We start from the raw sequence: 23,883 nt of genomic DNA on the forward strand, positions 1-23,883 counted from the left end.
TTCACTTCTCCTTTTACTTACCTTCAGCAAACCAGGACACTGTTGGCCCTGGTGCTTGCCCAGTCCTCCTTAGGAAATGCTTGTTTCCATGGCAACCTACAGACCTGGAATTTTTTTATCTTTTCTATTTGTTTCTTTTTTTGCGGGGAGGGGGTTTCAAGACAAGATTTCCCTGTGTAGTTCTGGCTGTTCTGGATCTCGCTCTGTAGACCAGGCTGGCCTTGAACTCAGAGAGCCACCTGCCTCTGCCTCCCAGGTGCTGGGATTAAAGTTGGGCTCCACCACTGACCAGCTTTTTTTTTCTATTTCTTAGGCCACTCTTTATAACCTAATTTTGGGGGACTGCCCCTCTCTTTTTCTTCCATACGTTCTTTAAGCCCTGGGTCTCTTCTCCCTCTGTCCTTCCCTCCTCCTTTGCACTGAGATAGAATTCATACACCAATGAAATTCATGTTTGTTTGTTTGTATCCAGTGCTGGAGATGGAACCAGGATCTTATACATGCTAAGCACATGTATAAACAACTTGCTGCCTGTCCAATTCTGTGATGTTTATAATAGTCATACAGTTGAGTAACCAAGACCACTGCCTAATTCCAGAACATTTGCCCTGCACAGAAACTAAGTGTACTATTAGACGCCACTCCCCATTTGCCTTTTCCTTGCCCCGGGGAGCTACCAGTCTACTTTCTGTCTGTATACATGTGCTGATTTTGTGTATTCCTTACACGGGTGTACATGGAGTAAGTGGTCTTCTGTGACTGGCTTCTTTCAGTTAACCATATTTTAAAGGTCCCTTCATGGGGGCTGGAGAGATGGCTCAGTAATTAAGAGCAGCTAGTTTGGGTTCCCACCCTGCTTCAGCTGGCTCCCAGCTGCTGGTTACTCCAGCTCCAGGGCATCGGACATCCTCTTCTGGCCTCTGCAGGCCCTACACTCAAAAACCACTTCCTACTCCACCACCCATGATTCTCAGCTCTCTCTCTCTCTCTCTCTCTCTCTGTCTCTCTCTGTCTCTCTGTCTCTCTGTCTCTCTGTCTCTCTGTCTCTGTCTCTCTCGCTCTCGCTCTCGCTCTCGCTCTCGCTCTCGCTCTCGCTCTCTCCCTCGTTTGTTTTTTGTTTTTCTAGAAACACAGGGTTTCCGGAACTAGCTCTGTAGACCAGGCTAGCCTCGGACTCACAGAAGTCCGCCTGCCTCTGCCTCCCCAGTGCTGGAAATAAAGGTGTGTGCCACTACCGCCCAGCTAATTCCTTTTTGTTTTTGTTTTTGTTTTTTGAGACAGGATTTCCTGGCTGTCCTGGTAGAGCAGGCTGGCCTTGAAGTCATAGAGATCTACCTACTTCTGCTGAGTGCTGAGATTAAAGGAGTGTACTATCACCACTCAGTTAATTCTTTTTATTTTTTAACTTTTTTGTATGTTTTTTATGAGTTTGAGTGCTCTATCTGCATGTATGCCTGCATGCCAGAAGAGGGCATCAGACCACACTATAGACAGTTGTGAGCTGCCATGTGGTTGAACTTGAACTCAGGAAGAGCAGCCTGTGCTCTTAACCACTGAGCCATCTCTCCAGCCTTTGGCTAATTCTTAAAAAAAAAAAAAAAAAAAAAGATTGATTTATGATTGGCATGTGTCAGTGTTTTTTTGTTTTGTTTTGATGGCTGAAGAGAAATACTTTGTTTATTGCTGGGCGTTTAGTCTGTTTGCACTTTTTGATTTTTCTGAATAAATGCTGCTGTGAGCAATCATGCATAGTATTTTGTGTAGACAAGCATTTCTGTTTATTTGTTTTATTATTTTGAATTATGTGTCTGTGTCTGTGTGTGGGTGTGTGCATGTTAAGTGCCCACAGAGGCCTAGAGGTGTCAGGTAACCCTGGAGCTGAACTTACAGATGGTTGTGAGCTGGGGAGTGTGGGTACTGGAAATCCAACGCTGGTCCTCTGGAAGAGCAGTACATGCTCTTAACCACTGAGCCATCTCTCCAGTGTCTGGACATGCATTTTAAATTCTCTTTTGTACGTGCTAGGAGTGTTTGCTTAGCTCTATAGTAACTGCAGCAGTTTGAAGAATCACCAAGTTGTTTTCCAAAGCACCGGCCCCATTTCACATTCCTACCAGGTGGAGAGAAGGGTCCCAGTCTCTCCACAGCCTCACCCACACCCGTCATTGATGACAGTCTTGGGGGAGTAGTAGAGTATGCTTTGTGGGTTTGATTCTCTTCCCTCATGACTAATGATGTTTATGTACTTGTACTTGCTGGACACTTAATATCTTCTTTTGAGAAATACTGATTCAAATATGTGCTTTTTTTTTTTTTGGTGTTTTCGAGACATGGTTTCTCTGTGTAGTTTTGGTGCCTGTCCTGGATCTCGCTCTGTAGACCAGGCTGGCGTCGAACTCAGAGAGATCTGCCTGGCTCTGCCTCCCAAGTGCTGGGATTAAAGGCGTGCACCACCACTGCCCGGCATGTGCCACTCTTTAATAGAGCTATTTGTCTTTTCATTGTTGAGTTGTCAGGGTTCTTTTTAAATTGTTGAGCTTGGTGTGGTAGTATACTCATTCATTTAATCCCAGCACTCGGGAGGCACAGCCAGGCTTATCTCTGTGAGTTCGAGGCCAGCCTGGGCTACAGAGTGAGTTCCAGGAAAGGCACAAAGCGACACAGAGAAACCCTGTCTCCAAAAAACCTGGTCTTCATAGTGAGACCCTGCCTCAAAATGAATGAATGAATAAATATAAGTGAATAAACTGTGATTCAAGAAATCCATATAACATGGCATCTTAATCATTTTAAAGATGCAGTTTAGTGTTAAGATCTAGCATGATGGTTCAGCAAGCCTGAAGACCAGAATGCAGTTCCTGGAAACCACACGGTGGGAAGAAAGAACCAACCCTCTGACTGCCACAGGCACACGTACACCCACATCTATACACATACGTAATTTAATAAAAAATACTTCTATTTAGCCGGGCAATGGTAGTGCACGCCTTTAATCCCAGCACTCGGGAGGCAGAGACAGGCGGATCTCTGTGAGTTCGAGACCAGCCTGGTCTACAGAGCGAGATCCAGCAAAAGCACAAAGCGACACAGAGAAACCCTGTCTCGAAAAATTTAAAAAAAAAATTTCTATTTAAAAATACAAAGTTGATAGTATCCTTCCTTTCATTTAAATCCCTTCTCTGGGTCCCCGTTGCTTGTAAGGGAGTGACTCCTGTCGGGGCTCACATGTAGCTTTGGCCACCTCTCCGAACTCACTGCTCACCACTTGACTGTTCACCAGTACCCTCCAGACACAGGGCTCCTGTTATGTGCCTCATACAGTCCCATACCTCTGGCCGCCCACCCTTTGACCTCTCTAATGACCCCTGTGCAGCCACCAGCTCCCTTCTCCATCCAGTGAGCGTCCAGTGGAGCTCAGCTGCAGGGTCTCTGTTGCTTTAGGAGAGTCGTCCTTGCCCTCCACAGGTGAGCCCGGCCTCTCTGAGAGAATGTCTCCTGACCCCCTTGCTTTTCCGCATACATTACAGAGTTGTAATTATGTACTGGTTTATGTAAGTCTTTGCCTCATTGTCTGCCTCCCTGGGCAGGCAGGCTGTTGCAGGTAGTGCCTGGCCTTCCTTCCTGGAGCACACAGCGCTTACCCAGAGCTGAGGGAATAGCAAGCATTTTCAGTTGGCATTTGTAGAAGGCAGGCAGGATGGAGGGGAGCTGGCCGTCCTCTGAGCATACTGCCAGCTCCTCCTGGGACGGGAGTCCTGACACAGAGGATCGGTGGCTGTCTGTAGGTCACCTAGCTTCCTGGCCTCCGCTTTTTACCTTCTGAGTGGAGACTTTCTTGTCCCAGAAAGCAGCGGTGACTTCCTCAAAGGCCCCAACATAAGTTGGAGGGGCCTGCCTCTACCCCCTACCCAGTCTCTCAGGACCCTGGGGCCTCACAGTTGCCTTTGGTTCTTTTGTTTGTTTGTTTGTTTTTTGTTTTTTTGTTTTTCGAGACAGAGTTTCTCTGTGTAGCTTTGCGCCTTTCCTGGAACTCGCTTTGGAGACCAGGCTGGCCTCGAACTCACAGAGATCCGCCTGGCTCTGCCTCCCGAGTGCTGGGATTAAAGGCGTGCACCACCACTGCCCGGCCTGCCTTTGGTTCTAAGCAGAGTCTGGTGGGTCCATAGGGCCAAAGGGATTCTGAGGCGGGCATCCTCAGATGCTAGAGGGGGGGTCTGCTAGACAGTATTCATGGGTAAACAGAGCTGACTTGTCCTCAGAGAGTAGCCACACCCCTGGCAGCCTGGGTTGGGGCATTTGTGTGGCCAAGGTTGTCTGTGTACCTCCCTTCAGAAGAGTGGCCACTTGGAGTACAGGGGTGTTCTGTTTCTGACTGAATGCGAGTCTGTTTTTAGACCTGAATGACCAGCTTCTTGTGTGGAGATGGCCAAGTCCCAAGGGGCCTGCCAAGAAAAAGTGGTCTGTCATCAGGCCCAGGGGGGCCAGCTCGACAGATGCTGCCCCAGCTGTGGGCACTGCTGGCAAGGCCAGCAGCCAGCCAGGCAGTTTGTAGAACCCACTGCCTGCCCTGATGTGGCCCGGGCTCTGTGGGAAAGCCTGGGTGTCCCAGGAGGGGACATTCTGCATGTCTTTGAGCTCTGGGCAGGACAGAAGCAGGGATGGCTGTCCTCAAACTTCCAGCAGAGGGAGGAGCAGAGAGGATGGTGTCTGAGCGTGGCTGCTGGGTCTGGTGTAGTTGTATACCTCCTGGCCAGCAGGTGGGAGCCCTTTCCTGGTGCAGCCTAGGCACCAGAATGCCTTCTCCCGCGGGCTCCTGCTTTCTTGTGTTGTAGGCCAAAGAAAAGACTGAAGCACTTGTGGCATGTGTGGAGTTTTGTGAGTGCATGTGAGGCCCGGTTGTGCCCCCACATTGTTAATTCCTGTGGGGAGGGAGCTGTACCTCTAGGTGCCCTTCAAAGAGTGTGGTGGGACATGGGGCTACTGCTCTCAGTGCAGGTAAAGGATGGGAAGCCCAAAGGGCAGGGCTGTAGGACCCCCTTCACCTCCCCGGCTGCACTTTGGCCTCTTTCAGCTCATGACATAGCACATAAGCAAGAGGATTTTCTGTCCTGTTTTGTAGAGAGAGGCACAGGCTCTGAAGGAGGTGACAGGATCACCAGAGGTTCAAGGTACAACCAGAAGCTGCTGTCACTCAGGGCTTGTCTTTGTGCCTTAAGAGACCTCTGTTTCTGAACAAACTGCACACACATCTGGGATTATTACTGAGCACTTACTGTATGCATGAAACTGGGCAAGTCCCTGGAGTGTGAGAAACTGAGTGGTAAGACTCTGCCTGGAGCTGGTTCTCTAGGCAGGCTGTGCAGCCTAGGGCGTTTTCTAGGTAGAGTGGAGACCACGCCCATCCTTGGACACAGGTGCAGCTTCAGGGAGCAGAGATGCTGAGAACAAGGACAAGGGGATTCTGTCCTGGGCAGGAGCAGGCTGGCAGAGAATGGCCCAAGCAGAGTTGGGAGGGCAGCTTATCAGCACCCTCTTCCCACAGCCAGGCCAGCGGAACACCTTGCTGCGACCTCTATCTCACAAGGAACAGCGTCCCTTTGGCAGGCTGAGAGCCCAGACTTGGGTTCGAAGGTCAGGAAACAGGAGAAAAAGGTTTAGGGCTAATTAACTAGGGGTGGTTCAGCCACCCAAGCAGTGAAGGGCTTGGGGGACAGGGCAGATCTGGGCTGAGGCAAGAGACACAGGCAAATGTCTTGGCTGCCACAGTAGGAAGATGGAGTCAGCCTTGCTCTCCAAATCCACGGGGCAGAAAGACATACGGGTTCCCTGTAGGGAGGAGAAACCTGTGCTTGTTACAACTCATTCTCGTGTAGCCAGTGTTGACCTCCCAGGTGGCTAAGCCTGTACACACCTTCTCCTGAGCTGCTAGCTCTCCCAGCTTGTTTGGTGCTTTGAGTAAAGAGGAGAAGCTGCGTAGTGGTGACGCAGAGCCAGGCGGATCTCAGTGAGTTCGAGGCCAGCCTGGGCTACAGAGCGAGATCCAGGGCAGGCACCAAACTACACAGAGAAACCTGTCTCGAAAAACCAAAAAAAAAAAAAAAAAAAAAAAAGCCAGACACTGAGCATACACCTGCCTTGTGACCCAGCAACGCCGGTGCTGAGTGTTTACCCACAGGAGTGAATACTTGTGTTCACAAGGCTGCCCCTAGAGCTTTTTCATCAATTTCGTAACAAGCCGAACCTGGAACTGTCCAAGTCTGTCCTTAGTAAGAGGAAAGCAGTAAATTATAGTATATTCACACAAAGGAATTGCTAGTGAAAATGCAGTTTACAAATAGAACACCACATGCACTAGGGTTGTAACTCATTTGGAAGAGTGCTAGCCTAACATGCACAAGGTCTTGTGGTCAGTCCCTAAGAGTGCATAAACTGGGCATGGTGGCATAGACCCATAATCCCAGCATGTTGTAGGAGATGGAGGCAGGAGGATCAGAAGTTCAAGGTCATCCTCAGCTATTTAGTGAGTTCCAAGTCAGCCTTGGCTATACCAAAACCCTGTCTCAAAAACCAAGTCCTAAACAGATACGCGTACAGCACTGTGGATGTGCCTTGAGTCTTCCCCATGCACTGTGGACGTGCCTTGAGTCTTCCCCATGCACTGGGATGGATGATGGGATCGCATGCTTACAGAGAGGAAGCAGTCTGCTGTCAGATGTCAGGGTAATGGTTCTCCTTGGGATGGTGGAGGCGAAACTAGAAGGAGCTAGAAGGGTTCTGAGGGTTGGTTTCTGGGCGTGTGTTTTTGAAGTGTGATGAACTGCAAAGCAGTTCATCCCAGCACTCGGGAGGCAGAGGCAGGTAGATCTCTGTGAATTCAAGGCCAGCCTGATTTACATAGTGAGTTCCAGGACAGCCAGGGCTACATAAAGAGGTCCCGTCTTAAAAATAAATAAATAAATGAAATAAAAAGGGAAAGAAAGAAGAGTGTTGGACTGTACACCTCCTTGCATACGATTCCTTTGCAATGTGTAAATTATACTCCAGGCTGGGCGGCGGTGGCGCACGCCTTTAATCCCAGCACTTGGGAGGCAGAGCCAGGTGGATCTCTGTGAGTTTGAGGGCAGCCTGGTCTACAGAGCGAGATCCAGGAAAGGCATCAAAACTACATAGAGAAACCCTGTCTTGGAAAAACCAAAAAAAGAATAAAAATTATACTTCAATATCAACCTAAAAATAGTCATTTAAGTACAACTCGTAGACTCTGATATAACTGCTCTTAAACATGGCTTAGGCAGTCTCCTCTTTTTGCTTTTGTGTGTGCCTGTGCCATGTGTATGACATGTGTGTACATGTCGTGTGAGTGCACACATACGTGGACGTCAGAAGACAGGTTCCGAGGCAGCGCTGACCTCCCGGCTTGTTTGAGGCAGGCTCTTCTGTTGTGGGTCACTGCTGTTCTAAGCCAGGCCAGCTGGCCCTCCAGCGTCAGAGGATTCTCCTGTCTCAGCCTCTCAGAGCACTGGAGTTACTGTGAGCTCTGCTTGGGTCCTGAGGACTCGAACTCAGATTCCCATGCTTGCGTGGCAAACACTTTACTCATTGGGCTATCTCCTCACAGCATTTTTTTAAAAATTATTTTTATTTAAAAAATTTTTTTTTCCTCTGTGTAGCCCTGGCTGTCCTGGAACTTTCTATGTAGACCAGGCTGGCCTTGAATTCAGTGCTGGGATTAAAGGCATTTGTCACCACTGCCTGGCCTTCCCAGGCATTTTTATTTTTTTGAGATATAGCATAGGCTATCCTTAAACTCACTATATATTGTAGGATGGCCTTGAACTCACCACCCTCCTGTCTTAGCCTCTCAAGTACAGGAATTATGGACCTGTACAACCACAGCATTTTGGTTTTTTCTCATTCTAAAGCCCTGCTGGTGAGTCTAATGTGAATCCAATTAGTAGATAATAATGCTAACAGGAGGGTGTTAGGTGGGAGGTGAGCTGAGACATGAAGGTGGGGTGGGGAGGCCATCAAGGCAGAACCCCAAGCCCAGGATGCTGAGCCTTGGCTTTGAGGTTCTATCTAGGCCCGAAGTCTTCCCAGCTTCCTGTCCCTGTGGCTGCTTCCATGACTTTTGGATTTGTCTTGTCCGGAGCCTGCATGGTCATGTGGCCTTTGTCTAAGGAGAACAGTATTGTTGGCAACTCTCTCCTTGGAGACCACAGAGGCTTAGTGTCTTGGCTGGCTACAGAGGTGGTACTGGCACTGAGCCTGCCTTTGAGAAGAGTTGGCAGGACCCACAGGGAGCTCTAGTATCTCAAAAGTCCACAAGAAGTCCACCTGGGAGAGTATGGTCCCTTCCTAGGAAGAAGTCACCCAAGGGACCGCTCCACTGGGATCTGTGGGGAGGGCCCCACCTGTGACCACACAAGCCCTGCTGATTCAGGTGGGCAGGGCCTGGCTGAGATCTCAGCTTCGGCATCAACCTCAGGCATGGCTGCTGCCAGAGGCTCAGATGAGGCCTGGAGGGAGCTCTGCTCTGAGGTTCGGAAGGACTAGGGCAGGAAGGGGCTGGTAAACTCGGGGGATCATTGCCTGGGCATAGACAGCTCAGAGAAGTGCAGTCTAGTCAATTGGAGGCTGCAGAGTTCGCCTGTGCTTTCACCCAGTAGATATCCCATGCTGCCTTGAGATGGTCCTCCTCCTCCTCCTCCTCCTCCTTCTCCTCCTCCTTCTCCCCCTCCTTCTCTCCTCCTCTTCCAACTTGTCTGTCTCCTTTTTCTCTTCTTCCACCTCCTCTCCTCTTTATGCCCTCTCCTCCTCTCCTTTTTCCTTCTTTTTTAGAGACACTATCTCATGTCCTGGCTGGCCTGGAACTCAGATGTAGCCAAGGATGACCTTGAACTCTGATCCTGATGCCTCCACTTCCCTAGTGCTGGGATTGCAGGCATGCGCACCCTATCTGGCTGTCTAGTTCTCTTTATGCTTCCTTGTGCCTTCTGTGTCCCTCTTGATCAGTCAAGCAAGGTAGGTTGAGTGACTCCTGGTGCTAGGCCAAGACTGTCTGCCTCCCCCACAGGCCAGGGCTCCTGGAAGGAAGGATCCGGCCATGGTGACCTTCCCAGCTCCTGTCCATCCCTTGTCTTCCTTGCCACGAGGCATCACTCATTTTCTGACTTATTCTTACTGCTTTCCCCTCTTCTCCTCCCTTTTTTTTTTTTTTTGTTGTCAAGAAGCATTTATCTTCTCTCTCTGTCTATCCCCCCCCCCACATCCTCCCTTCAGCAAACACTGAGTGCTGATGTGTGCCGGGATGCAGACATACCTGGGTTGGAGCTCAGAGTCCACTGAGGAAGGAAGACATGTAAACAGAACAGCAAAAGAAGGGGTGAGGAGCACAGAGGGAGAGAGGGAGGGAGGGAGCCAGCGAGGGAAATGGGAATGTTCTACACAGGGGAGGCATTTGAACTGACGGTTCAAAGAAGACCCAGACCTCCCCAGGTAGACAAGCTGGGGAAGGGGTTCCACGGTGAGGGGCTGCTGTGGTGAAGAAAGTGGGGCACTCAGCTGAGCTTCACGGGGTACAGTAGCGAGTTGTGACGGTGGGAAGAGGAGCAGAGCTGGACATGGTGGTGGACTTCAATCCCAGAACTGGGGGGGGGGGGGGGAGGCAGAAGAAAGTGCATCTCTCTGAGATCAAGCTTGGTCTCCATAGTGCGTCAGTTCCATACCAGCCAGGGCTCCACAGTGAGACCCTGTCAAGAAACAACTAAACAAAAAAGAAGCAGGAAGATTAGGAGTGGCAGGCGCGGGGCCGGGGTGGGGTGGGAGCAGGGAACGGAGACTAAAGGGCATTCTGCAGAGAAAGGCAAGGGCAGAGCTGGGTTGCAGATGACTGTGAATGTAGGAGAGAGACAAGTATGTGAGGCCATGGCTCGGGCAGGTGTGGCTAGGAGAGGATGTCAGAATCCAAGAAAAAGGACAGTAGTGGCCCGGGCTTGCGTGCTGTAGCTATAGCGGAGAAACAGATATTTTGATGAAGCGTGTCAGGTTCCAAGGACTGTATGGGGCGGAAAGAAAATGACTTGAGATTCTGGCTGGGGGTCACTGTGGAGGGTGGAGCCTTTCGTGGATACTGGGTGCTTAGAGAGAAGTAGTCTTGGGATGGGAGTTGGGGTGGGGGGTGGGGTGGGGTGGGGTAGGCAATGAGTTGGGAGATTTGGGAGTATCTGTCTGGAGATGGCATCGACTCGTGGGGCCTGTCTCTGATGTCTGTGGGAGGGAGCTAGACTTGCTCCCTGGTTCCGACTCACTTGCCTCTCTCTCCTCTTATAACCACCTCTCTGGACATCTCCCTTTGCTGCTGCCCAGCTCACCCTGTTGCCCTAGGCCAAACCCCAGCTCAGCAGCAGTGATAACTTCAGGAAGGTTCCTGGAAGGAAGGAAGAAGGAGTGGGCAGGAGTTCTGCCCCTGCCAGGGAGGCTCCAGATCCCTGCTGGAACCTCCTCTACACTTACCTGCCCTTAGACCCAGCTCAGCTCAGGAGAGGAGCTTGCTTGAGGATTCCAATCTTTGATCTTCCCTTTACTGTGGAAAGATGTTGCTGTTTCCCTGTTCCATCCCTTTCATGGCAGTAGTTATTGTGGTTTATACAGATTTGGGGCCGGAGAGATGGCTCAGTGGTTAAGAGCATGTGTTGCTCTTGCAGAGGACCTGGGTTTGGTCCCCAGTACTCACATCAAACAGCTCACATCCACCTATAACTCCAGATCCAGGGGATCAACGTCTCAGGCTGCTGAGGGCTCTGCCCTAGTGCACAGACCATACAGGCATACACATATACACACAAAATAAAAATACATATTTAAAATCTAAAAGAAAAATTACAGATTTCAGTATCCTAGACCCTGATATTAACTCCATTGTGTGAACACAGGGACGGGTTAGGGCTAAGGGTTGTGGATATGACTTATGACCCTTGGGTTATGAGAAACTGCTCTCAGGAAAAATTGGTGGCAGGGGGATGGATATCAGTTGCCTGCAGAGTCAGGTAGAGGGCTGAGCTCCATGCTCTTAAAGTTCCCCTATGGCCCTCTGGGTCAAATCCAAGTAGTTATCAGATGCCCCATGGCCTGGCAGGTTCTAATGTGAGGGCTAGGTAACCACCCAGCCCAAAGGTCTTCATATGGCTTGGTTTCTACTATTTCTTTTTTTATTTTTATTTTTTGAGACAGGGTTCCTCTGTGTAACAGCCCTGGCTGTCCTGGAACTTGCTTTGTAGATCCAGCTGGCCTCGAACTCACAGAGATCCACCTGGCTCTGCCTCCCGAGTGCTGGGATTAAAGGCCTGCGCCACCAAGCGCAACTACAATACATTTATATAAAACATGCATTTATGCTTAAGATTAAGAAAATGAGTAAAGGACTTGAGTAGAATGTTTCTTTTCTCCTCCTTCTCTTTCTCTTCTTTGAAATAGGTTCACATTACAGAGTCCAGGCTGACCTCAAACTCAAGACCTCCTCCATGCTACTCCAAGACAAGCACACTACCAACCGATCCACATCCTCAGCTCCTTCTAGGGATTTGTTGTTGTTTTGGGGGTGTTTTGAGGCAGAGTTTCTCTGAATCCCTGGCTCTCCTGGAACTGCTCTGCAGACTAGGCTGGCCTCAAACTCTTAGAGACCCTCCTGCCTTTGACTCTCTGAGTGTTGGGATTAAAGGCGTGTGCCACCACCACCCCGCAACTTTTAGGGAATTTTTAGTGGAGGATTTCAATCATTCATAAATGGTTTATACTTACCATATTCTCTACAGCAAACATAAAAAAAGGTTAAGAGAAAACCCCTCTGTGAAGCGCGAAGTGATAAAACCAAACATATCCGGAAACTAACCTTAGGAGCCAGAGGGTCACATTGATAGACTAGTCTGGCACTTTCTTCAGTAAATCCAATCGTGTGTCATTTAGCCACAAAGAGACCTTCTGAGAATTGTGTCCTGAGTTGTGCAAACATGGCGGAGTGTGCTTATAGGAACAAGACAGCTCTGACATCGCTGGGCGGCATAGTCTTAGGGAGCCATGTCATAGATGAGTTGCCCATCATTGGCTGAAACAGCACGCAATGTATAACTGTGTATGATGACGTGTGTGCCAAACCCTATGTGAGGTCAAGGAGAGAGGTCACCAGGTCACACGTGGCTAATGGTATGAATGAGGTTGCCTGGATCTTCACGATGTGACACTGGACAGGGTTAACTTTTTCTGATCTGTACAACGTTGTGGTTCGAACCTGGATAAACTCTGAGGGTCCTGGAAGAATCTGGGCCAAGTCTGTAATTCTGTCTTAAAGAAGACAAAGTGTGTTGGTTTATTTGCATGTGCATGTGAAGGCACACGTGTGTTGCAGTTGTACATGCCCATGCGTGCACACACATGTGGGGGCTGAAGAGCAACCTTGGATGGTGTCCCTCTGGAGCTGACCTCCTTGTTTTTTTGAGACAGTCTCTCATTGGCCTGGAGCTGTCCCAGGAGATCTGGGGAGCTGCCCAGTGAGCCCCACTGCCTGTCTCTGCCTCCCCAGTACTGGGATCACACAGTGTGCTGTCATGCCTGGTATTTTTTTGTGGTTCTGAGGATTGAATTGGGATCTTTATGTTTGCAAAGAAGTACTTTGCAGACTGAGCTCTCTCTCCAGCCTGGAAAAGAGAATTTTGCCTTGGCCCAGTCACAGAACTGAGAGCAACTGAGCATTTGGGATTCTCGGCCTTATCTTTTTTATTCCAGTTATTTACATACAGAGGGACCAGCACCCAGGACCTTGTTACATATTCCAGACTTTGAACTGCCTGTCTTGACCCTGCTTCTTGGCCACCGCTCTTCCTTTGAGAACCCCCGAGTTCACTCAATTGGGGCTATTCTGACATCTCAGGCTTTACTGATGCCCAGAGAAGCAGGAATTGGGGGTCCTAGTCTGTGGAGGTGGTAGGTGGAGGCGGGACCTTAGAGGCTACTGGGAAGCCCCACCTGCCCAGGGGAAGAACACCTCCTTCCTCCTGGGACATTTTTTAAATAGTTTGGCTGTCAAGGCTGAGGTACTCCCACTGTCCGAAGGTGACTGAGGCCACCACTTCCTAGTCTGGGGCAGTCCCATCCCTCCCAGCCACACTCACTTGTAGGCCAACTGGAATCTACTTTCCACATCTCTAACAACGTTTGATAAAGGATCCTGTACACCGTGGCCTTTCCCAGAACCTGATAGTTTACAGTAACTGCTAGGGCACCTTAGAAACTTCTGCTTTCAGCAGGAACATGTCTGTGTCCGTCCTCCAGGGCGGGGCTGGAGGCCCAGCTCTTCCTGGACTAGCAAGCAGTTGCCTGGAAGTTAAAACAAGGTGAATAGACTGACTTTTTTTTTCTGGGCCAGGCATTAACCAAGCTTTCGGTTTCCAGGCAAGAAGCTGTGGGAGACACCTACCAGTAGACAAAATACAAACGAAGATGACATATTTTGACCTATCCAATTGGCAGAGGTGAATAGTGTTTGGATATGGGAAAATGAGTTTCCTCTCAGAAGGCTGGTCACTAGGCTAATGGGCATGACATTTGAAAGTGACTCCAGATTATGACAGCTTAAACTTTACCTTGTACATCAAGCAAGGGTAGGGGACAGAACAGCTGCCCTGGATGGACATAGTGAGGCTAATAGGAAAAGATACCCCCAAGCTCCCCTTTCTAACATGGATTCATTTCCCTCTAGCAACCAACAAATGCATGGAAAGACAGAGCCTATGAAGAGCTCTGTGCCTTGTGCAGAGAAACCAGAAAAGGTCCAGGAAACCCCAGATGACAGGTAAGGACCCTTTCCGATCAGACTAGGAAGGATGGGAATTATCGGGAGGTGACCTGCTAGTGAGGGGACCTTAAGGAACTGGAAAGATGCCGCTGTCATAAAACACTTGCCTTTCTAAGCGTGAGGACCCGAGTTCAATCCCCAGTGCCCATGTGAAAAGAAAAAGGCTGACTGTGGCCGTGTGTGCTTGTAATTCTGGTGCCAGGGAGGTAGAGACAGGAGGATCTGCGAGGCTCACTGGACAGCTGCCGGTCTAGCCTAACTGGAGGGCTCCCGACTGATGAGAGACACTGCCTCAAAAGAGGTGGATGGCTTTCTTCCTGAGAACGACTCTCAAGATTGTCCTCTGGCCTGTATGCACACGCGAGAATACACACGTTCACACTTGCACACGTACAAATATGAGAGGTTGAGGGGAACCTTAAGTCTGAGTCAGGCAAGACACCTTAGCATGCCTTGTAGGCTGGGCAAAGCCTGCTGAGGCCTCTTCCTCCTACCCTTCCAGCCTGTCCCAGTACATTGGGACCTCGCAGGGGCCAGGCTTCTCAGGTTACCAGTCTCCTCCCTGCCCACCTGTCCTTGGGCCAACCTGGCCAGAGCAAAGCTTTGTATTTCAGCACGTTCTTTCCTGCTCAGTAGCCTCAGTCAGTTGGTTGAACGTGCTGAGTGCCTCCATGAGGACCTGCAGGCTGCCCCAGGAGGCTGCAAGGGGAGCAGATCTGTTTGTATCATGGCCCTGGAGCTGTGAGTCTAATGCTTCCGTCTTGTACACCCCTAGACTGTGGTCCCTGGCACCACATTGCTTGTGTCTTTGCTTACTCCTTGGCTAGAGAAATCGGAGTGTCTTTGCTGTTCAGGGCTGAGCAGCCCCTCAGCATTGTGGGAGACTGAGGCTCAGGCCAAGCATACCTTTGTGAGTGTGGCACTCAAATCTGCTTGGGAAGGAGGCCTCATGAGTGCCCTTCCCCAGAGATGAGCGGGGCGCTTACAGTTCTTGTCATTTTACCGAGTTTCTCAGAGAAGGGTTTAGTCTCCAATCTCTGCTCCAATCTTCTGGCTCAAAGCCAGGGCAGAGTTGGCCCTGAGGATACATGGACAGGACTCAAAGGTTCCTTGTCCCTGGAATGGAATGTCTCCTTTGCAGTCTGCACTGGTCAGAAGGCTCGAAGGGTGAAGAGATAAAGAAGTATGGCCGGGAAGGGGTAAGTGTGTGGGATGCCCAAATTTTTGGACCCTTGGCCACCAGGCCTGTTAGCGGGAACCCAGGAGACCTGAGTGAGTGCCCTGACCTTGGTGGGAATGGTGTGTCCCCTCTAGTCACTGGCTGCCTGTAAGAACTTAACATTACCAGGAGATAAGCTAGGCTTGGGACTCAGCCCTTCACACCCTTGCTGCTTACCAGGGGGTTCCTGTGGCATTATCTCCTAGTGGCTGGAGCAGGGCCCTGTGGTGGTCTGATGGATGGCCTGTCAGAGCCGGGTCTTATGTTTGCAGGCACTAATGAGCAAATACAACCAGCAGTACCACAAGCTGTTTAAAGACATCCCCTTGGAGGAGATGGTTCTCAAAGGTGAGCTGTTTCCAGGGCAGGCTGGTGGGAACCAGGCCTTCTACTTGGGAGCCTTTATGCTTCATTTGCATGTGGGAACAATTTAGACGCAGTTGGCTCTTTTTTTCTTCAAAAGTGTGAGGAGACAGGGTGGTTTGGGATGTGCAGTTGAGTTATGCAGGTTTGCCTGAGGGGAGGTAAGATTACCAGCTCTTTCTGTTCTGTTCTCACCAGTGAGTGTTGTCCCCCGCCCAGGCCTCTCATTGAGCATGTAGGGACATTTGCACAAGCTAGACCCTCTTCTCAGGGCAGGGTAAAGCCTCTTCCTGAGCTAACAGAAATCCGGGGCTAGAGACCTGGACAGGAAGTTGCTTGGACCTTGTGGGTTCGAAAGAGGAAACAGGTAGCTGTCTGATGAGGTGGAATGGGATGCTCAGGATTTTCAGAGGACCCTTTGAGTGCTTGTGAGATAGATTGGAGGTGGGGACAGGAGAGTCTGAGGACGGGAGAAAAGGTAAGAGGCTCCAGGCCCTGGGGCTTCTCTGGGTTAACCTTACTCATGGCTGTCTTTTCTCCTGTGTCTGCTCAGTGTGTTCCTGTGCCCTCCAGAGAGACCTCCTTCTCCACGGGCGGCTCTATATCTCTCCCAACTGGCTTTGCTTCCATGCCAGCCTCTTCGGCAAGGATATCAAGGTAGCAATGAGTGGTGAGGGTCACTATGACCCTGTAAGGCCCCTGTCCGGGACCAGGGGAGGGACAGTCCCCTGTCCTGTGGGCATGCCCCAAGCCATGCCTGTCGTGCATGTGCTCAGTACAAGGTGAATGAAGCCTCTCACTGGTTGGATGAGGAGCACTGAGCTGTCTCATCCTGTGTTCAGGGAAGTAGTTCTTCTTCTAAAATGCAGGCCCCTTTCTTGATCCTACGTCTGGCCTGAACAATTGACAGCTAAATTATACTGGCTTCAGGCATCTCAGAAATTCTTTCAGGGTCAGAGTACGGTGTCATTTTTAGGGAGAGAGTCACTAGTGTGACTAAGGGCCAGCTCAGGGGTCTCTGAGTAGAGTATAGGATTCAGCAGAACAACCGTCTTTGTTAGTCTTGGATAACAGGGATCTTGCACAGCAGAGAATCTGAAGCAGCGTGGGTTATCAAGGCTGGGGCATGGAGGTAGGGATAGTTGGAAGGGGACCCTGAATGACAATGTGAAAGGTCTAGATGCCCCTGCTACCACACACACACACACACACACACACACACACACACACACACACACACACGGCTTCACTAGGGTGTGCATTCTTGCCTGAGTGACAGCTGTGCCTATCCTTTGCTCCAGTGCAGCAAACCAAGGCGCTGAGAGAAGCATGCCTCTCTTTCTCTCAGGTGGCCATTCCTGTGGTATCTGTGCAACTGATCAAAAAACACAAGATGGCGCGGCTCCTTCCCAATGGACTGGCCATCACCACAAACACCAGCCAGAAGGTCTGTGAGTCTCCGGGCCAGCCACTTCTCCTGTCCTCCCCGTCATAGCTCCAGAAGCTCACGGCCTGAGGCTGGCCTACTCCCAGAGGGTTACTTCTCCCTAACGAGCCAGAAGACCCAGGTGGAGGTCTTGGTGGTTCTCATGGCCCCATCCACCTCTGGGCTTGCCCCCAATCCATGGACATGGCCTGCTGGTACAGCAAGAAGTCCCATCTCACCCTAGTCCTTTCTGTTTTCTTTTCATGTCCCAGTATATCTTTGTGTCTCTGCTCTCCCGGGACAGTGTGTATGACATGCTGAGGAGGGTCTGCACTCACTTACAGGTATGGAACCCAGAGGCAAGGGTTGAGCTGGGAGACTGCACCCAGGTCTTGGGACAAGGCTGTTAGTGAAGATTAGCCTGTCTCTCTAACACAAGGAATGGGAGCAGAGAGAGGGGACTTGGTGTCCGGGTCAGTGCACCAGAGGCTGTATTTGAACTATGCATCACCGAGCATATCTTTTGGCTGGTCTTTGTGTGTCCTCATATGTACATTTGCCCTCACCTATGCCTCCTTAGTGTACAGATAGACAGGGGCATATGGCTGCTTCTCGGTATCCCCTCTGGCCAAGGTGAGGAGGGGGCCGGGCATAGGAAATGAGCTGCCTGGGATTTGCTCCTCTACAGTAGTACGAAACACCCCCAACCATCCACAGTGCACAAACTCTGACCTGGGCTTGGACTGACACAGGTTTGTGAGGGCCTCCTCAGGTTTAATCTTGCCTGTTCCCTTTCCTCCCCAGCCTTCCAGCAAGAAGAGTCTGAGTGTAAGGAAATTCCCCCAGGAAGCCAAGTGCGAGTCTCCGGTGAGTGCTGAGGCTGGGAGTGAGGGCCTGAGAGGGAGCAGGGCTCTGAAACTTTAGGGCCACCGTGTAGAAGCAGGACACAGGTTCTAGAGCCAGTGGCCACACTGTGTTATGGGTCTCCCAGACTGCATGCCATGCAGAGCACATAGGCCCTCAGCAGATTTACCGACTCTGAACAGAAGTATATGCCCCAAACACTGCCTGAGATGAGTCCCAAACCAAATGGATGCAAAGCCAGTCATCCATCCTCTTCCTTTTCTCAGAGGAAGGGGGACTTTCAAAGCCACAGACATATCCTTAGACAAGAACTCCAAAGCCAGGGGCTGGGGAGGTGGCTCTGTGGTTAAGAGCACTCTGGTTAAGAGCACTCTGGTTAAGAGCACTCTGTGGTTAAGAGCACTCTGTGGTTAAGAGTGGTGGTTGCTCTGGCAGAGGACCTGAGTTCAATTCCCAGCACATACATGGTGGTTCACAACCATCTGTAACTCCAGTCCCAGGAAATCCAACGCCCTCTTCTGGCCTCTCCTGAGCTAGCTCGATACATGTGGTTACACAGACATATAAGCAGGCAGAACACACACACACACACACACACACACACACACACACACACACACATTAAAAAAAAAAAAAAAAGAACCCCAGACTTACACTTCACTGAGACTCCAGCAATTTCCTCTGGGAACTGAGGCCCTGCAGAGGGACATGAGCTCTGAGGGCAGAGATGAAATGTCAGTGACCTCACAGTGGTTAGCGCTTCCTCCATAACTCTGACTAACTCTGAAGCATTTAGCTAATCACACAGCATACAGAATTCCATGCAAGAGGCAGAAGCCGTTGTCCCCTTTTGTATTGATAGGAACCATAAGTCACCTCTGCCATGGTCAGTGGCTCGTTCAGAGTTAGAATCTGGATTAAAAGAAGCCATCATTTGTACCGTCTGAGGCAGTTTTGAACTCAGATCTGAGCACGGACCCGGGTTGTCTGAGCCACTGTACTTCTTCACGGTGTTCTTCAGAGGGATTGTTTGGGGGGAGGGGCTCATTTTCTTCAGTGTTTTAGCTACTGGTAAGTTGCTCATGCTCATACAAGTAAGCAAATTAAGCGCAGTGGGTCAAAACCAACAAAGCAGGAGGTGTGAAAGGAGGCGGGGACCAGAGGTGAAGACAAAAAGGGTCAGCTGGGGTGAGAGGGAACGGTTATGATGCATTGTATATATATGTATGAAATCATTTCAAATGGTATCAAATTCAACCAGATGTCTTTTCAGTAATGATATTGAATGGTATGATTATAGTTAATAATACATAAAAGATGTTTTCTGACAGAGGGATGATACAGCCAGGGTGAGACGTGTTGTTGCTGTATTCCACTCCTGAATAGGCATCTGGATTGGTAATTTAAGCTGGAGAAAATCTTGATAACCCTGGAGCCTTCCTTAGAACAAAGGATATTCACCTTCTTCTGTCTTCTCCACAGGAAGTCCTTGTCCCTGAGATGAAGTGGAGAAAAGTGTGCCCAGCTTCCACATCCCTGTCACTCCCAGAGGACATCTCTTGTGTCTCTAGGATCCCCGCAGACTCCACAGATAGCTGCTTCTCCTCCGGGAAGCCTCCAGGGTCTGGTGAGTTCAGGATCCTGTTTGTGGCAATGACTGGATCTTAACCTTTTCTTAGAAGAGTCTTAACCTTTTCTCTTCCTTCTACGTGAGAGCCCAGTGTGGCTGGCCAGGCTTTTGAGAGCTCTTTCTTTCTTTCTCCAAACCCATGTGGAAAATCCAAGAGCCCAAACAGCCTCGGGACATGAAGGGAGGGGGAGCTGCCCCACTCTGGTTGGGGCCCCCAGTGAGTGCTCCCGGAAGATGCCTAGCTGCTCTCCCATTGCAGAGACCATCTGTGAGGAAGAGATGCTGGAAGAAGAGCCCACCGTGGACCAGGAACTGAGGCAGTGGGATTCCCGGCTCCTCAAAGTCATCTTTGTGATGTAGGTGTCTGTACTGAGGGAGGTCTCTAACCCGGAGTGCTGGTGGTCATGGTGATGAGGTGTTCGAAACCGTCGTTTTAGAGGGTTGACCGGTTATTACCTAGACCCAAGGGGATGTTCCCAGTCAGCTCCAAGCTCTTGGTGGTTCTGAAGACCTCATGGCTTATCCTTTATGTCCGAGTCCCGGTATTTAGACTTCTGGCAGTACAAGGGGCGGGGTAAACTGCTGAGAAAAGGTAAAGTTGCTGCCCAGGCTTGGGGAGCCATCAGATAACTGAGAGAAATACCAGCCAGAGAAACACATGTTTTCTCCACTGCCTACCATTAGGACAATATTCAGGACCCCTGGCTTTTCTGTATCCCTCTCTCTTTTTTTTCCTTCTAACATGCGTATATATGTATGCATGTTCAAATGTATGTGAGTGCATGTATATACCTGTGCACATACATGAAGGCCAAAGGTTAGCATTCTAAGTGTCTTTCCTGACTGTCTTCCAACTTACATACCAAGGCGGCATCTCTCATTTGAACCAGCCTGGGGAGAGAGAGGTTAGAGTCACTTCTCAGGTCATTACTGAGGGTCAGAGAGTGGCTGAAGGGATGAGCATCAGCAGGTGGCAAAAGCCGAGGAATTCCCAGAGTTCTGGAGAGGGCCTGGGTCTGGGGCACCTCCAGACATTAGCCAAGCCTTACTTTCCGGTGAGTTTGTGGTGCATGTAGTCCAGAAGACAACTGGCCAAGGGCCTCTGCTCCGGAGTAACGGGTGGGGGAGCAAAAGGAAGGCAGATGAGGGGAAAGGCCCAAACTGATTTACTTAGAGACTGAAAACTCAAAGGTTTGGAGTTGAGACTGTTGGCTGTTAAGCCTGAACAGTGGCCATGTGCTCTGTGTATGGTTCTCAGAAAAGAGACCAAGATGGGTAAGGGGAGATAGGAAAGGTCACCCAGAGGAGGGGGCCTGGGGTGTGGGACCTCAAAACATCTTCCCGGTTTTGGCACCAAATGTTAGATGGGATTGATGGAGGCAACACTGGAAGTAAAGGGTAGAAGACGGGCACCTCCCGAAACAGAATGTCCTTTAACCAGAACAATTCTGATTAAAGCGCTGCCGTTTCTCTGTGGAAGTGAGACTGTGCCTATGTGGCATGAGGTTCTTGGGGTCTAATAGGACAGAAAAGGGGGGACGTTGGGATGGAAGAGTCCATCTGCAGGTCAGTTCCCCTGAAGTCTGGAAGTGATAGATCCCACAGGTGTTATCAGTCAACTTTCCTGCCCAGAGCTTCTCAACCCACCCAAGGCTTTTAGATAATTAACCCTTCATCATCTACACCCTCTGTGTCGGCCGCCTAGGTTTGATTTTCAACCTCAGCCTCTCTAGGGGAATGGGCCTGCTGCCTTAGAGATTGACATCATCTTAATGGCCACTGGAGCGGGTGTAGGAGAAACCAAGGTGGTTAGGAAGAGGGGGAGTGGGGTGACAGTTTTGGTTGTCTGGCTTCCTCCGTGACTCGGCTATCGGGTCGGAATTCCTGCTAATTGTAAGGACTTTCCTGTGCTGACAAGTCTCAGGCCATCCCTAAGAACAGTGATGCTGGGACCTGTTTAATGAACAGGAGCAAAGTACTCTTTAAACCCCCCAGTTTGGGGAATGGGGTAGTTCTGCTATTTCTGGTGAACCTCCACCAATGCCTTTTTACCAGGAGAAAGGCTCAACTCCTAGCCTGGTACTTGATGGAGGTTCCTGTAATCCCATTCTGTAACTTGGAGGCTAAGGCAGGCAGTTCATGGATTAGAGGTCAGTCTGGACTACTTAGTGAGTTCCAGGCCAGCCTGGGCTATGTGTTCAGACCGTCTCCAAAACAAAACTAAGCTAAACCAAAAAAGGCATATGGAGATGTAACTCAACTGTAGAGTACTGGCCTGGCATGCACAAAGCCCTGGGTTTGATCCCCAGCACTGAGTAAACAAGGGATGTCGGCATGTGCCTGTAGTGCTAGCAATTGGGAGGTGGAAGCAGAAGGCTCAAGATTTCAAGGCCATCCTTGACCACATCTCACTTTTGAGGTCAGCCTGGACTGCATGTATTGTAACCTTGTCTCAACAAAACAAAACCTGGCTGGAGAGATGGTGCTTGCTTGCCTTTCCTGCACAGATGTTCTGTTTCCTAGCACCCATGTCAGACAGTTCACAAGCACCTGTAACTCCAGTTCTAGATGATCTTCTGGCTTCTGTGGACACACACACACACACACACACACACACACACACACACACCCCAAAACCAGAAAATCCAGAACCAGACTCAGCCCCTCGTGGCCCTGTTTCCCCAGGATCTGCTTCTTGGTCGTGTCCTCGTCCTATCTGGCATTCCGCATCTCCCGGCTGGAACAGCAGTTATGTTCCTTGAACTGGGGTGGTCCACTCCCAGGGGACAGGTGAGGCCCTTTCTCTTCCTAATGCCTTTAGGATTGAAGGTAGAAGGTCAGAGCCAGGCTGCTACAACCCTGATTGAGCTTGGCTCTGTTTGAACTGTTTGAACTGGCTTGATGGCCCTAAGCAGGCTTGGGTATATGTGCAGGGGACCAGATCTCACTCTGGCCCATTCTCGAGGGGAGTAGGGTCCCTGGGCCTTTCCTCTGATCTGAACGTCTTTCTTGTGTACAGGTAACAGTCGCTTGGTCTTCATGCCCACACCTTGTCCAAGGATGCTCTGGTGCTGTCTCTACAATGATTCCTGGGGTTTCTACTGCAGTTGTGCTGAGAATGAATATGAAGGAAAATATTCTAGATCCTTCCTCCAGCTCCCTCCCCCAACACTTCTTCCCTCAATGAGTGATCTGAAGTACCCGTTTACAGATTAACAGGCTCCTACAATTTTTGGACTGAAACAAAATGTTAGATCTTTTGTCTTTTAATCAGTTGAGGAGTTCTGTACACTAAGCTTCAGCGACCACTTAAATGATAGAAAACCTATTAACTTTGTTTTTTGTAAGCAATGGTTCTGGCACACCGACAAAGCCCTGGGGGCCTCCTCCAGGACAAAGGGCACGCTTTCATACCTGGATTGCTGCTTGCTGTCATGTGACACACTCCAGTGAGTGGAGGGGTGGGGGGCGGGGTCACAGAGGCACACATCGCCTCCGTGAGCTCTGCTGCCTCCCCACACTCTATGGTCTCACTTGGGCCTCTCAGAGTCTTTGTTCTGGAGCCTCAGGACTTCTCTGCAGGGAGCCAAGCACCTCAGGGCCTGTGAGAAGGCTAGGATGTAGAGAATAGAGCTCTATATAGAGAATATAGCAGGGGTTTAGCAAGAGACCAAACTTAGTGCTCTGAGTTGAGCTGGGGCTCTGGGGCTGGCCCTGAGCTTGGAAAGATGCTTTCTGCAGAGAGGAAGGGAGTGGGGCTGAGATTGGAGGTCCTAGAATCCCTCTTTGGTAGGACAGGTAGAATAGAGACTTTGGTATTTGGTACTAGGTCTATTCCCAGTGGTCACAGACATTTCCAAGGTCCTGAACATAAGCAACAGGAAGGTGGGAAATTTGATTTGAGGTTGAGCTGCTGGTGTACCCCCTGCATGGCCAACTGCACTTGTCAGGGTGGCTTGGCTGGACAGTGGGAACTGACAGTGTTAGGCCATTTCATGGCAGAGCTCCTTCATGTCACCTGCAGTCCATATGCTACAAGCCAGTCTGTAGGATCCAGTAATCATAAGTAAGAAGATAGAGGTGTCCGGGTGGGACAGGTTCAGTGCAGAGACTAGCTAAAGTTACTTCTCTGACTCGTTGGGGAGAAGATGGGGAGGCAATGAGATGGGTGTATACTGATGGTTTTGCCATAAAGAGCCTTCCCAATGTCTGCTTGTCTTCTAAATAGAACTCTGGTTCATCTCCTCAGGACTCTTCTTCTGCTAAGACAGTGCCTTCGAAGGTTCTAGAAGGGCCTGAGGGAGGAAGCCAGAGGTGTCAAGGAAAGGCACAGTGGTGGGTGGGGTGGCGCTAGGAACAGCCATGTTTCCCTCCCTTCCGATGCTGATAGGAAACACAGGTGGAAATCATTGCAGAGCTGTGACTGTCTCATTCAGGACAAATCCAGGAAGGACTGGAGAAAGGACAGTGGGTGATGACTCCCTGAACTCAGACTAGAGGCCTCTTCATCATCTCCTGTTCTGGTTTAGGAC

At 50.1% G+C, this 23,883-nt stretch overlaps 1 protein-coding gene across 1 annotated transcript; it reads left to right on the top strand.

Moving 5' to 3' along the window:
• The first annotated feature begins 13,706 nt into the window (after positions 1-13,706).
• Positions 13,707-22,145, top strand: Gramd2a (GRAM domain containing 2A). Its single transcript, XM_059268020.1, has 10 exons — positions 13,707-13,846; positions 14,991-15,048; positions 15,341-15,416; positions 15,985-16,088; positions 16,780-16,878; positions 17,130-17,201; positions 17,662-17,724; positions 19,204-19,364; positions 19,507-19,707; positions 22,037-22,145. Exons 1-10 carry the CDS (start codon positions 13,734-13,736, stop codon positions 22,143-22,145), a joined length of 1,056 nt encoding a protein of 351 aa, XP_059124003.1. The 5' UTR covers positions 13,707-13,733.
• The last annotated feature ends 1,738 nt before the right edge of the window (positions 22,146-23,883 follow it).

Source organism: Peromyscus eremicus, chromosome 7 (assembly GCF_949786415.1).
Source record: "Peromyscus eremicus chromosome 7, PerEre_H2_v1, whole genome shotgun sequence".
NCBI lineage: Eukaryota > Metazoa > Chordata > Mammalia > Rodentia > Cricetidae > Peromyscus > Peromyscus eremicus.

Excerpts from the sequence above, each read along its gene's own strand:
- Gramd2a (XM_059268020.1), top strand. The coding sequence starts at position 13,734 with ATGGATTCATTTCCCTCTAGCAACCAACAAATGCATGGAAAGACAGAG. Across the intron at positions 16,879-17,129 it reads CCACAAACACCAGCCAGAAG|TATATCTTTGTGTCTCTGCT; the intron begins GTCTGTGAGTCT and ends TTCATGTCCCAG. Across the intron at positions 19,365-19,506 it reads TCTGGTGAGTTCAGGATCCT|AGCCCAAACAGCCTCGGGAC; the intron begins GTTTGTGGCAAT and ends GGAAAATCCAAG.